Source organism: Chiloscyllium punctatum, chromosome 27 (assembly GCF_047496795.1).
Source record: "Chiloscyllium punctatum isolate Juve2018m chromosome 27, sChiPun1.3, whole genome shotgun sequence".
Taxonomy (NCBI): domain Eukaryota; kingdom Metazoa; phylum Chordata; class Chondrichthyes; order Orectolobiformes; family Hemiscylliidae; genus Chiloscyllium; species Chiloscyllium punctatum.
This window is the reverse complement of record NC_092765.1, coordinates 19,474,932-19,490,637: the sequence shown is the minus strand read 5'-3', so window position 1 is coordinate 19,490,637 and position 15,706 is coordinate 19,474,932. Positions and strand designations below refer to the sequence as shown.

Here is a 15,706-nt window from a genome sequence, read left to right as displayed (position 1 = left end):
TTTATAATGAGTTTTGTTTTAAAATTACCAGGTAGTGTAATGTACTGTGTTTTATTTATCTTTCTTTATCTCTCTGTTACAATAAGTTGGAATGAATAGTATTAATCTAAATTATATGGGCTGTACATGTGGTGTTTTGCCATTTACTACAAATATAATGGCTGCATTCTCATCAGAACCATGACAGGAATAGCAATATCATACTTTCCCATTGATGCCATTTTGGTTAGGTGTCTTTGGTGGCATAGATAGTTTCCACCTATTTTCTGGAAATTTTGAATTACATGAAATTAATGGGGTCCTGTTCTCTAACTAAGGCCAGAGTATGATAGGTTTTTCAGTCTGGTCATTGGTGAGGTAAGGGGAAAACAATGGATGATCAATGGCATATTATTATGAAAATCTAATGGTTCCCCCATCCATTGAAAATTGGTGTGGACCTAACCTTGCAGTCTCTTCTGGGATAGCTACCGGCAACTGCAGGGAGTTGAAAATGAGCGTTCTAAATTATTTTTCTGATGCCAAGAACAACATGAATTCTCTTGCATTCTCCAAAAAATCTCCTTGATCACAACCATATCTGATCCTATGCTCTTGTCTATGAAGATTGCCTTCCCTTTTTCGATCCCATCCACTGTACTTGACTTGGCTAGATGAGAGAGTCTCTCTCATCCTCAGGTTAGTACAATCATTGAGCAGCTCCAACTTTTACACTGAGAGTTGTAGATCACCCAACAACAACATGTAGTTATCTAGAGCTTTAAACATTGTAAATTGTCCAAAGATGTTCACAAAACAAAGTTTGGATCAGAGCCACTAACGGATACTCAGGAGAGATAGCAAAAGTGTTGTGAAGAGAGAAGTCATCAGAAGCATCTTAAAGAAAGAGTAAAAGACAGATTTGGAGAGGGAATTCCAGAGCTTAGGGCCAAATCAATTGAAGGTGAGCTACCAATGATTAAAATTTGGGATGGAAGAGACCAAAATTGGAGGTATGTGGAAAATTGGAGGATTACAGATCTGAGGCTACGTAGCTACATAGCGAGGGGAAAACCCATCAACTTAACTACTCTGTTAAAATCAAGGAAACTTATGGATAACCATTAAACATAACTAATTAATGAATGTATTTTGCCTTCCCTTCTCAGGTATGATTATCAGGAATTGTTGCACAACTCCACCTTCTGCCTTGTTCCAAGGGGAAGAAGACTGGGGTCTTTCCGATTTCTGGAATCTCTTCAGGTAACACAACGTCTGTGATGTGAAAAGTTGAACTGTATGAGATTGTGAAACAAATACAGAAAATGCTGGATGTGTCTCATGAGTTTACCAACATTGAGAATAAAAGTTTGGGGTAGAAGGTCTAGAGGAATGTTAGTTTTTATATATAAAATCAAACATACAGTATTATGAGTTCGGAATATCAGCCAATTATTGCTTGGTGTTTAGCTCCTCATTTTTTAACCTTCAATTGTTTTAAGTTTAATTTTTGCCAGAAGGCTGAGGCCAGCTTGGTCAACTCTAGCTGTATCCATGCCACCCCACACGCTGTAGTTCAGTGATGCTGAACATTTTGAAACACTCCACTCATTATTTCTCTCTCACATGGCCTATTGACATACTTCTGCCCTGACCTATTTCTGCTGGAACTTTACCAAGTGGGTCTGCACATTGCTGTACAGTGGCTTCTGAACTTGTCCTTGTGGGACATGAACTTTTGGTCCTTTGCATTATTAATCCAGGCTTCTTGGTTGTTCATCTAGTAACATAACCAATACCTTGCTGCTGCCTTTCCTATTTCTCTTTGGTCATCTTCTCTTTCATGCCTACCACAATCTGTTTCTGGTTTGCAGTAATAACACAGGAACTGGCGTAGGTGATTCCTGCTCTGGCATTATTTGAGATCATGGCTGATCTGTGTCTCAGTACCATTTATCCACCTAACTTTGGAGCCTTTGATACTGTTGTCCTTTTTAAAAAAATCTATCAACTTCAGAATTGAAAGCTACAATTGAGCTCAAGGATCCATAGCCTTTGAAGAGAAAGTTCTACATTTCTATGAGAACTGTATTTTCTTACTTCTGTCCCAAGTGACCAAATATAAAAGCTTGCCTCCAGATTTGGGTTGGAACTGCTTGGGATCATTAAAATGAAGTGCACTTGTGAGTGAGGAGAACATAGCTGTGCACCAACAGGTCAAGTCCAAAACTGCAAAGCAAGTAATAGTCTTGGATGTAATTGTTCCCTTAACCCCTGCATGTCATGAAATCTAAGAGGTCTTAACTTTAAAACTTCAAATATAATTTTATAAAAGGGAAATTGTGCAAGACAACTTTTTAAAAACATTTTTGAGGAAAATCTGTGACGGTTGTTTTTTTTTGTGTCTCCATTCCCTTTGGGCAATAGAGTAAATGTCATCTACCTGGGTTTACATAAGTCTTTAAAATAAAGTTAACACAAAAGGGTAACATTTGATTTTGATTTTGATTTTGATTTTATTTGTTGTCACGTGTACCAAAGTATAGTGAAAAGCTTTGTTTCTGAGCAGTACAGGCAGCTCAAAATAAGCAAGGACATATAAATCAAAAGGACTTAGACAGTGGCTGACAGGATACATTGCCCAGGGTGTGCACTAGGCGAGATCAGCATTAGCAAAATCAGCATTATTTGAGGCTGGAGAGTCCATTCATCAGTCTAATAACAGCCAGGAAGAAGCTGTTTCTGAACCTACTAATGCGTGTGTTCAAGCTTCTGTATCTTCTGCCTGACAGAAGAGGTTGTAGGAGATCATTTTCTGGGTGCAATGGGTTGTTGATGATGTTGGCAGCCTTTCCATGGCAGTGAGCTGTGTAAGCGGAGTCCATGGATGGAAGGTTGGCTTCTGTAATGGCCTAGGCTATGCACACCACCTTCTATAGTTTCTTACAGTACTGGGCAGAGCAGTTGCCATACCTGGCCGTAATGCACCTGGACAGAATGCTTTCAATGGTACATCTGTAGAAGTGGGTGAGGGTCCTTATGGACATGCCAAATTTCCTGAGCTGCCTGAGGAAGAAGTAGTGTTGTTGGACCTTCTTGATCGTCACATCTATGTGGGAAGTCCAGGACAGGCTGTCCGTTATCGTCACTCCGAGGAACGTGATGCTCTTCAACCTTAGCTCTGTTGTTGTAAATGGGAGTGTGTTTTCTTCCTTTCTTTCTGAAGTTAATGGTCAGTTCTTTAGTTTTGCCGACGTTGAGAGAGAGGTTGTTCTCATTGCACCACATCACCAAGCCCTCTATCTCCATTCTGTGTTTTGACTCATCATTGTTAGATATCTGTTCTATTACAGTGATGTCTTCAGTGAACTTGTAGGTGGCATCATTTGCAATTTGACAACACAGTCATGGGTCTACAGGGAGTACAGTAGGGGGCTGAGGACACATCCTTGGGGGACTCCAATGTTGAGTGTTATGCACGATCAGATTTCATGGAGTTTGGGACCATGAATCAGCATTGTTAGAGATTGGTTAATGAACAGGAAGCAAGACCATTTCAAAGCCACTGGGCTGTCATGATTAAAATGCGGAAAGGATCAGTTTCTGATTGTTATTGATGTGGCCTCGATAGTTCTCAATCTCGAAGAACAAGGGCAGCAGATAGGAGTCAAAATCCTCAAATTCAGTTGCTAACCAAACATCGTGGGCTGCAAGGTTCAAGAAAACAGCTCGCCACTAACTTCCCAAGGCGTTAAGGATGAGTAATAAATGTTGGCTAGGCCAACAACTCCCACATCCCATGAATGAAAATGGATAACTTACACAAAGAGACTCAAAGTACTCTATCTAAATTTGCTGATAATACAAAACTAGGTAGTAATCTGAGAAAGGTGCACTGGTTACAAGGAGGTATAGACAAATTAACTGAGTAGACAATATGGTGATAGGTGAAGAACAATGAGGGAAACTGTGGGGTTATTCATTTTGGTAGCAAGAAGAGAAAAGCAGAACATCTTTTCAAAGGTGTGAAGTCTGTAAATGTTAATATTTAACAAATCTTTGGTGGAATTGTACAAGGAACACCAGTTTAGTATACAGGTACAAAAAGCAATACGGAAGATAGATGACATGTTAGTCTTTATTACAACGGCATTGGAGTACATGAATAAAGAAGTCTTCCTGCATGTATGTGTTGTCGTTCTGTTCGCCGACCTGGGAATTTGTGTTGCAGACGTTTTGTCCCCTGTCTAGGTGACATCCTCAGTGCTTGGGAGCCTCCTGTGAAGCGCTTCTGTGATGTTTCCTCCAGCATTTACGGTGGTTTGAATCTGCCGCTTCCTATTGTCAGTTCCAGCTGTCCGTTGCAGTGGCCGGTATATTGGGTCCAGGTCGATGTGCTTATTAATTGAATCTGTGGATGAGTGCCATGCCTCTAGGAATTCCCTGGCTGTTCTCTGTTTGGCTTGTCCTATAATAGTAGTGTTGTCCCAGTCGAATTCATGTTGCTTGTCCTCTGCGTGTGTGGATACTAAGGAAAGCTGGTCGTATCATTTTGTGGCTAGTTGGTGTTCATGGATGCGGATTGTTAGCTGTCTTCCTGTTTGTCCTATGTAGTGTTTTGTGCAGTCCTTGCATGGGATTTTGTACACTACACTGGTTTTGCTCATGCTGGATATCGGGTCCTTCGTTCTGGTGAGTTGTTGTCTGAGTGTGGCTGTTGGTTTGTGTGCTGTTATGAGTCCTAGTGGTTGCAGTAGTCTGGCTGTCAGTTCGGAAATGCTCTTGATGTATGGTAGTATGGCTAGTCCTTTGGGTTGTGGTATGTCCTCGTTCCATTGTCTTTCCCTTAGGTACCTGTTGATGAAATTGCGCGGGTATCCGCTTTTGGCGAATCAACAGGTGCCTAAGGGAAAGACAACGGAACGAGGACATGCCGCAACCCAAAGGACTAGCCACACTACCATACATCAAGAGCATTTCCGAACTGACAGCCAGACTACTGCAACCACTAGGACTCATAACAGCACACAAACCAACAGCCACGCTCAGACAACAACTCACCAGAACGAAGGACCCGATACCCAACATGAGCAAAACCAATGTAGTGTACAAAATCCCATGCAAGGACTGCACAAAACACTACATAGGACAAACAGGAAGACAGTTAACGATCCGTATACACGAACACCAACTAGCCACGAAACGACACGACCAGCTATCCTTAGTAGCCACACACACAGACGACAAGCAACATGAATTCGACTGGGACAACACTACTATTATAGGACAAGCCAAACAGAGAACAGCCAGGGAATTCCTAGAGGCATGGCACTCATCCACAGATTCAATCAATAAGCACATCAACCTGGACCCAATATACCGACCACTGCAACGGACAGCTGGAACTGACAACCGGAAGCGGCAGAGACAGGCCACTTGTGGCCACTTGTGGGCGGCACGGTGGCACAGTGGTTAGCACTGCTGCCTCACAGCGCCTGACACCCGGGTTCAATTCCCACCTCAGGCGACTGACTGTGTGGAGTTTGCACGTTCTCCCCGTGTCTGCGTGGGTTTCCTCCGGGTGTTCCGGTTTCCTCCCACAGTCCAAAGATATGCAGGCCAGGTGAATTGGCCATACTAAATTGCCCATCGTGTTAGGTAAGGGGTAGATATAGATGTAGGGGTATGGGTGGGTTACGCTTCGGCGGGGCGGTGTGGACTTGTTGGGCCGAAGGGCCTGTTTCCACACTGTAAGTAATCTAAATGCCAGAGGAAAGATCACAGAAGCGCTTCACAGGAGGTTCCCAAGCTCTGAGGATGTCACCTAGACAGGGGACGAAATGTCTGCAACACAAATTCCCAGCTCGGCGAACAGAACCACAACAACGAGCACCCAAGCTACAAATCTTCTCACAAACTTTGAGCATGTATGTGGTTTTCATGACATCATACTTGGAACACTGTGCAGTTTTCAATCCCATATTTAAGTATTGATATACTTCTTTTAGAAACAGTATAGTGAAGGTCCACCAAATTGCTCACTGGAATGAGAGGATTGTGTCGAGATGAGGTTTATTGAATATGTAAATGAGCCTCTGAAGTGACTGTAATGTAACTGTGACCTCACTATTTATGTGCTAGTACTCTGCTGGAAGGCTGGAACCTGTGTAACACTGAGCATTGCTGCTCTGTAGCCTTCCTTTCATGGAGAATTGGTGAGTAAACATTGTTTAGAAACAACTTAGAAATCTGGCCAAACTTTGTTGAGGTGAAAATAGGAAGATAGATTACAATGATTCAGAATCAGCGAAGAGCAAGTTAATTAGAAAAGACAGACAAGAGCAACTCAGAGAATGAGGTAACTCTGAAAAATTAAACTGCATTTATTTCAGTGCAAAGGATCTTTCAAGTAAAGGCTGTTTAACTCAGGGCATGCATCAGAACATAGGCCTGGGACGTCATAGCTATTGCAGAAACTTAGCTGAGGAAAGGACAGAGCTGGCAGCTCAATTTTCCCAGTTTTAAAAGAAGGATAAAAGAAAGGATAGAAAGGGAGGCAAAAGAGGAGGGTAAAGATATCTTTGGTTAAGGAGAACATTACCGTTGTAACGTTTTGGAGGTTCAGCTGTTGAACTAGAATGAACAAAATTAAAAATCACACAACACCAGATTATAGTCCAACAGGTTTATTTGGAAGTACTAGCTTTGGAGGTGCTGCCTCTTCTTCAGGTGGTTGTGGAACCACCAATAATCACTATTGTAGTGAGAGAGGATATTTCTGAGGGATCATCCAGTGAAGATATATGGGTTGAAATTAGAAATAAGAAAGGGATGATTACCTTTATAAGATTGTACTAGAGGCCCTCCAAAGTCAGAGGGAAATTGAGGAGCAAATATGAATAGTGATAAATAGAGAATATGAATTGGGCGGCACGGTGACTCAGTGGTTAGCACTGCAGCATCACAGCACCAGGGACCCAGGTTCAATTCCAGCCTCGGGCGACTGTGTGGAGTTTTCACATTCTCCCTGTGTCTGTGTGGGTTTCCTCCGGGTGCTCCGGTTTCCTCCCACAGTCCAAAGATGTGCAGGTCAGTTGAATTGGCCATGCTAAATTGCCCATAGTGTTAGGTGCATTAGTCAGAGGGACATGGGTCTGGGTGGGTTACTCTTCGGAGGGTCGGTGTGGACTTGTTAAGCTGAAGGGCCTGTTTCCACACTGTAGGGAATCTAATCATCTCAGATATATCTAAGAACTATAGGGTTGTGATAGTAGGGGATTTTAGTTTCTCAAACATTGACTGGGGGTGCTGTGTTATTAAGGGTTTGAACAGTGAGGAATTTGTTAAATGTGTTCAAGAAAATTTTCTTTATCAACATGTGTGTGTACCTACTAGAGAAGGAACAGAACTCGACCTTTTCTTGGGAATTAAGACCGGGCAAGTGACTGAAGTCTTAGTAGGGAAATATTTTGGGACTAGTGAATGTAATTCTGTTAATTTTAAAATAGTTAAGGAAAAGGATAAACTTTCCTTTGTCAAAGCTCTCAATTGGAGTAAGGCAGACTTTAATGGTATAAAGACTAGAACTTTCAAAAGTTAGTTGGAATAGACTATTTGCAGGGAAAAGAATGACTGACAATAGGGAGGTTTTCAAATGTTTGATAACGAGAGTTCAGAGGCATTATGTTCCTGTTAGACTGAAAGGTAGGCTGGTAAGAATAGGGAACGATGGTAAGATTAGGGAACACATTTAATCAAAAATATAAAAAAGAATCAGATATAAACAACTGGGATCAAATAAATCCCTTCAATGGTATAAAGACTGTAGGGGCATTCTTAAAAGAGAGATCAGGAAAACAAAGAGGGGATATGAGACAACTTTGACAGGTAAGGTTAAGGATAATCGAAAAAAGATGCTACAAGTACATTTAGAGGAAAAGAGCAACTAGAGAGTGAGGAGGACCCCTTAAAGATTGATGAAGTCATCTTTGTGTTAAACCTCAGGAGATGGGAGAGATATTAAATGAATATTTCACATCATCTGTTACTGTGGGGAAGGCAATGGAGGCTAGAGAACTCAGGAAAATAACTAGTGATGTTCTGAGAACAGTCCACATTAAAGAAGAGGATGTGTTGGAGTTCTGAGAAAACAAAGGTGGATAAATTACCAAGACCTGATCTAGAGTTAAAGAGGAAATTGCGGGGTCACGAGCAGAAATATTTGTATCATCTCTAACCAGGTGAGGTGCCAGAGGACTGGAGAGTGGCTGATGTTGTGCCTTTATTTAGGAAAGGTTGGAAGGAGAAGCCTAGAAACTATAGACCTGTGAGTCTGATGTCGGTGGTGGGTACGTTGGTGGAGGTTATTCTAATAGGTAAGATTTACGTGGATTTGGAGTGATTAGGGATAGTCAGCATGTGTGAGAAAAATCATGTCTCATAAACTTGATTGAGTTTACTTTTGAGGAAGTAACCACAGAGTGATGAGGGGAAAATGGTTAACGTTTTATGTGGATTTTAGTAAAGCCTTTGATAAGGTTCCACATGGGATATGAATTAGTAAAGTTAGATCACATGGGATTGAGGGTGAACCTTACAATTGTATACTAAATTGGCTTTACGGTAGGAGACAGGGTGGTGGTGAAAGGTTGTTTTTCGGATTGGAAGTTGGTTACCAGCAGTGTTCAACAAGGATCAGTACCAGATCCTCTTTTGTCTGTCATTTCTATAAATGATTTGGATGAGAATTAGGAAGCATGGTTCGTAAGTTTGCAGAAGGCACCAAAATTGTGGACAGTTAAGAAAGTTATCTAAGATTACAAAGAGATCTTGTTCAATTGAGTCAATGGCAGTTGGAGTTTAATTTGTTCCATAAGACCATAAGACATAGGAGTGGAAGTAAGGCCATTCGGCCTATCGAGTCCACTCCGCCATTCAATCATGGCTGATGGGCATTTCAACTCCACTTACCCGCATTCTCCCCGTAGCCCTTAATTCCTTGTGACATCAAGAATTTATCAATCTCTGCCTTGAAGACATTTCGCTTCCCGGCCTCCATTGCACTCTGCGGCAATGAATTCCACAGGCTCACCACTCTCTAGGTGAAGAAATGTCTCCGCATTTCTGTTCTGAATTTACCCCCTCTAATTCTAAGGCTGTGTCCACGGGTCCTAGTCTCCTCACCAGCAGAAACAATTTCCTAGCGTCCACCCTCTCCAAGCCATGTATTATCTTGTAAGTTTCTATTAGATCTCCCCTTAATCTTCTAAACTCCAGTGAATACAATCCCAGGATCCTCAGCCGTTCCTCGTATGTTAGACCTACCATTCCAGGGATCATCCGTGTGAAACTCTGCTGGACACGCTCCAGTGCCAGTATATCCTTCCTGAGGTGTGGGGACCAAAACTGGACACAGTACTCCAAATTGGGCCCAATCAGAGCTTTATAAAGTCTCAGTAGCACAGTGCTTTTATATTCCAACCCTCTTGAGATAAATGGCAGCATTGCATTCGCTTTCTTAATCACGGACTCAACCTGCATGTTTACCTTTAGAGAATCCTCGACTAGCGCTCCCAGATCCTTTTGTACTTTGGCTTTATGAATTTTCTCACCATTTAGAAAGTAGTCCATGCTTGTATTCTTTTTTCCAAAGTGCATGACCTCACATTTGCTCACATGAAATGGCTGATGGAATTTACTGGACCACTCTCCCAAACTGTCTAGATCCTCAAAGTTTGGGAGAAGATTTGTAGCTCGGGTGCTTGTTGTTGTAGCTCTGTTCGCCGAGCTGGGAGTTTGTCTTGCAAATGTTTCGTCCCCTGTCTAGGTGACATCCTCAGTGCTTGGGAGCCTCCTGTGAAGCGCTTCTGTGCTGTTTCCTCCGGCATTTATAGTGGCCTGTCTCTGCCGCTTCTGGTTGTCAGTTCGAGCTGTCCGCTGTAGTGGCCGGTATATTGGGTCCAGGTCGATGTGCTTATTGATTGAATCTGTGGATGAGTGCCATGCCTCTAGGAATTCCCTGGCTGTTCTCTGTTTGGCTTGCCCTATAATGGTCGTGTTGTCCCAGTCAAATTCACGTTGCTTGTTGTCTGTGTGTGTCGCTACTAAGGATAGCTGGTCGTGTCGTTTCGTGGCTAGTTGGTGTTCGTGTATACGGATCGTTAACTGTCTTCCTGTTTGTCCGATGTAGTGTTTTGTGCAGTCCTTGCATGGAATTTTGTACACTACATTAGTTTTGCTCATGTTGGGTATCAGGTCCTTCGTTCTGGTGAGTTGTTGTCTGAGAGTGGCTGTTGGTTTGTGTGCTGTTATGACTCCTAGTGGTCGCAGTAGTCTGGCTGTCAGTTCAGAAATGCTCCTGATGTATGGTAGTGTGGCTAGTCCTTTGGGTTGCGGCATGTCCTCGTTCCATTGTCCCTCCCTTAGGCATCTGTTGATGAAATTGCGAGGGTATCCGTTTTTGGCGAATACCTTGTATAGGTGTTCCTCTTCCTCCTTTTTGTAGTTCTGGTGTGCTGCAGTGTGTTGTGGCCCTTTTGAATAGTGTCCTGATGCAACTTCATTTGTGTGTGTTGGGGTGGTTGCTTTCATAGTTTAGGACTTGGTCTGTGTGTGTGGCTTTCCTGTAAACCTTTGTGGTGAATTCTAGATCCTTCTGCAGCCTCCCCACTTCCTCAGTGCCTGCAGCCTCCCCACTGCCTGCCTGTCCACCTAACTTCATATCATCGGTAAACTTCACTAGAATGCCCTCAGTCCCTTCATCCAGATCATTAATATATAATATGAACAGCTGCGGCCCCAACACCGAACCCTGCGGGACACCGCTTGTCACCGGCTATCATTCCGAAAAAGAACCTTTTATCCCAACTCTCTGCCTTCTGTCAGACAGCCAATCCTCAATCCATACCAGTAGCTCACCTCGAACACCATGGGCCCTCACCTTGCTCAGCAGCCTCCCGTGTGGCACCTTATCAAAGGCCTTTTGGAAGTCTAGATAGACCACATCTACTGGGTTTCCCTGGTCTAACCTACTTGTCACCTCTTCAAAGAATTCCAACAGGTTTGTCAGACACAACCTCCCCTTACTAAATCTATGTTCAAGTACATGTTTCTTTGAAATTTGTGTCACAGGTAAACAGGGTGGTTAAGAAGGAATGGAGGTTTTGAGTTGTAAAAACAGGCTGGATAGGCTTGCCTGCATTGCTGGGACCTTTCACTGCAAGAGTTGAGACATCATGTTGAGTTTGTGCAAGACATTGGTTCTGCATGTTCTGAAGTACTGTTTCCAGTTCTGGTCGCCCTGTTATTTAGAAGGGTTCATTAAATCTGGAGCGGGTTCAGAAATGACTTACCAGGATGTTGCCAGGAATGGAGGGTTTGAGCTGTAAAACCGGGCTGGATAGGCTGGGTGTTTTTTTTCACTGGAGCGTAGGAGGTTGAGGGGTGACCTTATAGAGGTTTAAAAGATCATGAGGGACGTAATTAAAAATCACACAACACCAGGTTATAGTCCAACAGGTTTAATTGGAAGCACTAGCTTTTGGAGCTCCTTCATCAGGTGGTTGTGGAGGACACAATTGTAAGACAGAATTTATAGCAAAAATTTACAGTGTGATGTAACTGAAATTATACATTGAAAAAAATCTTGTTTGTTGTCTTTCATCTGTTTGAATACCATGATAGTTTCACTTCTTTCATATATAAATCACAAAACTTTTTTAAAAAAGTTACATTCTCAGTTGAACTTCAACAGTCGGTGTCAGCGCAGATAATATGTTGAAAGTGTTAGCCCCCTGTGTTCCCTGTCTATACCATAATGTTTAGACTGATTCTAATCTAAAAAGTGAGTTAACAGAGTCTTACAAGGATTCATGTAGTTTTTGAGCAAAGTACAGTGCAACTGTGCAAATACAAATTGACCCCACAAACGTATATGTATATGTGTGTGTGTGTGTATAGAGTGTCTAAGCCTGTGAGAGGGTTCATGTGTGAGTGTGTGGGGTGGGGGGTTGTGAGTGTTTGTGTGTGTGTGTGTGTGTGTGTGTATATAGTGCAATGGTGGTCACCTGTAGTGTTACATGAACCCAAGGTCCTCGTTGAGGCCCTCCCTATGGGTATGGAACTTAACTATCAGCCTCTGCTCGGCCACTTTTCGCTGCTGCCTGTCCCGAAGTCCGCCTTGGAGGATGATCACCCGAAGGTACGAGGTTGAATGTCCTGGACCGCCGAAGTGTTCCCCAACTGGGAGGGAACACTCCTGTCTGTTGATTGTTGTGCGGTGCCCATTCATCCGTTGTCGTAGCCTTTGCTCGGTTTCCCCAATGTACCATGCCTCCGGGCATTCTTGCCTGCAACGTATAAGATAGACCACATTGGCTGAGGTGTGGGGAAGGTCTTGGCGAGGTGCTCATCCTCATTGATAATGTGTTGCAGGTCATGAAGAACATGGCATAATCTTTCAGCTCCTGGGAAGTACTGGGCAACGAAGGGTACCCTGTCGATTGCAGCCCGTGTCTGTCTCCTGAGGCGGTCATTACGGTTTCTTGCTGTGGCATGTTGGAACTGGTGGTTGATGAGTTGAGCATCATACCCCGTTCTAATGAGAGCATCATTGAGTACTTCCAGGTGTCTATCACGTTCCTCCTCATCTGAACAGATCCGGTAAACGCATAGGGCTTGTCCATAGGGGATGGCTGTTTTAATATGTTTTGGTTGGAAGCTGAGAAGTGGAGCATTGTGAGGTTGTCTGTGGGTTTGCGGTAGAGTGTGGTGCTGAGGTGTTCATCCATCAAAGTCCTGATCAATGTGTTTAATTCACGGATGTGTTCTTTGGTCAGATCAGCTGACTGTAGTGTTCCTGGTTGTTAAGTTGTCGGTACCCGTGAATTAAACACATTGATCAGGACTTTGGATCCAGTCCTTCAGAGTTCCTTATGCACCCTCATCCCACGTATTTCTTGTGTTGGCGACTTCTACTGCCTTCCAAAGATACACAAAGCCAATACACCAGGACATCCCATCGTATCAGACAATGGGACCCTGTGTGAGATTCTCTCCAGCTATGTTGAAGCCATCTTGAAACCTATTGTACTGGGGATTCCCAGATTCTGTCACAACACTATGGATTTCTTACAGAAACTCAGCACCCATGGACCAGTCGATCCGGGAATATTCCTCGTTACAATGGACATTTCAGCACTCTATACCAGCATCTCTCACAATGATGGCATCACGGCAACAGCCTCAGTACTCAACACCAACAACTGCCAGTCTCCAAACACCATTCTTCAACTCGTCCGCTTTATCCTCGATCATAAAGTCTTCACCTTTGACAACCAGTTCTTCATCCAGACACGTGGAACAGCCATGGGGACCAAATTTTCACCCCAATATGCCAACATCTTCATGCACAGGTTCGAACAAGACTTCTTCTCTACGCAGGACCTCCAACCAGCATTATACACCAGGTACATTGATGACATTTTCTTCCTCTGGACCCATGGCGAGGAGTCACTGAAAAAACTACGCAGTGATATCAACAAGCTTCATCCCACCATCAAACTCATCATGGACTACTCTTGACTATCTGTCTCATTCTTGGACACATGCATCTCCATCAAGGATGGACACCTCAGCACCACACTCTACCGCAAACCCACAGACAACCTCACAATGCTACACTTCTCCAGCTTCCACACAAAACATATTAAAACAGCCATCCCCTATGGACAAGCCCTACGCGTACACAGGATCTGTTCAGATGAGGAGGAACGTGACGGACACCTGGAAGAACTCAGGGATGCTGTCATAAGGATGGGGTACGGTGCTCAACTCATCAACTGCCAGCACCGACGTGCCACAGCAAGGAGCCATAATGACCTCCTCAGGAGATGGACACGTGCTGCAATCGACAGGGTACCCTTCGTTATCCAGTACTTCCCAGGAGCTGAAAAACTATGCCATGTTCTTCGTGATCTGCAACACATTATCAATGAGGATGAGCACCTTGCCAATACCTTCCCCACACCTCCACTGCTCGCCTTTAAACAACCACCAAACCTCAAACAGATCATTGTTCGTAGCAAACTGCCCGGCTTTCAGGACAACTCCATACAACCCTGTCACGGTAGGCGCTGCAAGGCGTGTCAGAGTGTGGACATGGATACCACCATTTCAATTGGGGACATCTCCCACTATGTACGTGGCAGTTACTCATGTGACTCAGCAAACGTTGTCTATCTTATACATTGCAGGCAAGAATGCTCTGAGGTATGGTACATTGGGGAAACCGAGCAAAGGCTGCGGCAATGGGTGAATGGGCACCGCACAACAATCAACAGACAGGAGTGTTCCCCCCCAGTTGGGGAACACTTCAGCGGTCCAGGACATTAGACCTCGGACCTTCAGGTGACCATCCTCCAAGGCAGACTTCGAGACAGACAGCAGCGAAAAGTGGCCGAGCAGAGGCTGATAGCTAAGTTCCATACCCATAGGGAGGGCCTTAACTGGGACCTTGGGTTCACGTAACACTACAGGTGACCACCATTGCACTATACACACACACACAACACACACGCGCTCCTATACACACACATACACACAGATACATGTATACAGAGACACTCACACAGACACACACACTCCCATTCTCTCACATACATCCTCTCACAGACTTAGACCCTTTACACTCACACACACATATACACTCTCTCTCACAGACACTCACAACCCCTCACCCCACACATATACACACATACACTCACACTCACACATGCACCCTCTCAGACTTAGACATTCTACACTCACATACACATACATATACACTCTCTCTCACACTGACAACACCCCACCCCAGATAGACAGACACACACACACATACACACAAAAGCCCACATGCACACATATACATATACGTTTGTGGGGTGAATTTGTATTTGCAGAGTTGCATTGTACTTTGCTCAAAAACTGCATGAATCCATGTTAGACCTGTTAACTCACTTTTTAGATTAGAATCAGTCTAAATGTTATGGCATAGACAGGGAACACAGGGGGCTAACACCTTCAACATATTATCTGGCTGACACCAATTATTACAGTTAACCTGAGAATGTAACCTTTTTTTAAAAAGGTTTTGTGATTTTCACATGAAAGAAGTGAAACTATCATGGTATTTGAACAGATGAAAGACTCAGAAACAATCAAGGGATTTTTCAATGTATAATTTCAGTTACATCACACTGTAAAGTTTTGCTATAAATTCTGTGTCTTACAATTGTCCACAACCACCCGATGAAGGAGCGATGCTCTGAAAGCTTGTGCTTTCAATTAAACCTGTTGGACTATAACCTGGTGTTGTGTGATTTTTTTTTAACTTGGTACACCCCAGTCCAACACCAGCATCTCCAAATCATGAGGGACGTAGATATGGTGAATAGCAAAGGTCTTTTCTCTATGTTCAAAACTAAGGACCATATTTTTAAGGTGAGAGAAGGAAGATTTAAGGAGGCCAGTACTTTCTTACAGACAGTAGGCCCTATCACCAATGGGACCCTCAACAGAAAACTTGTTGATAAAAATATGCAAAGTTTTTTTTCAGGCCTAGCATCCTTCAATGCTTATTTTAGTCTCGAGAACCTTGTTATTGACTGCATCTGATGCAACAGCCAATGGTCTCGATGCACTCCATTGAGGATTCATTTACAGTGGCCATTTCCTGTGATAATGAGGC

The 15,706-nt window shown here is 43.5% G+C and overlaps 1 protein-coding gene across 1 annotated transcript in view; it reads left to right on the top strand.

Annotated features, from left to right (window-relative positions):
• Positions 1–15,706, top strand: part of LOC140453512 (exostosin-1-like) — a 255,525-nt gene that overhangs the window by 185,339 nt on the left and 54,480 nt on the right. Inside the window, exon 2 of the mRNA XM_072548249.1 lies at positions 1,149–1,242. Coding sequence (XP_072404350.1) covers positions 1,149–1,242 — 94 coding nt within the window. The remainder of the gene's footprint in view (positions 1–1,148; positions 1,243–15,706) is intronic.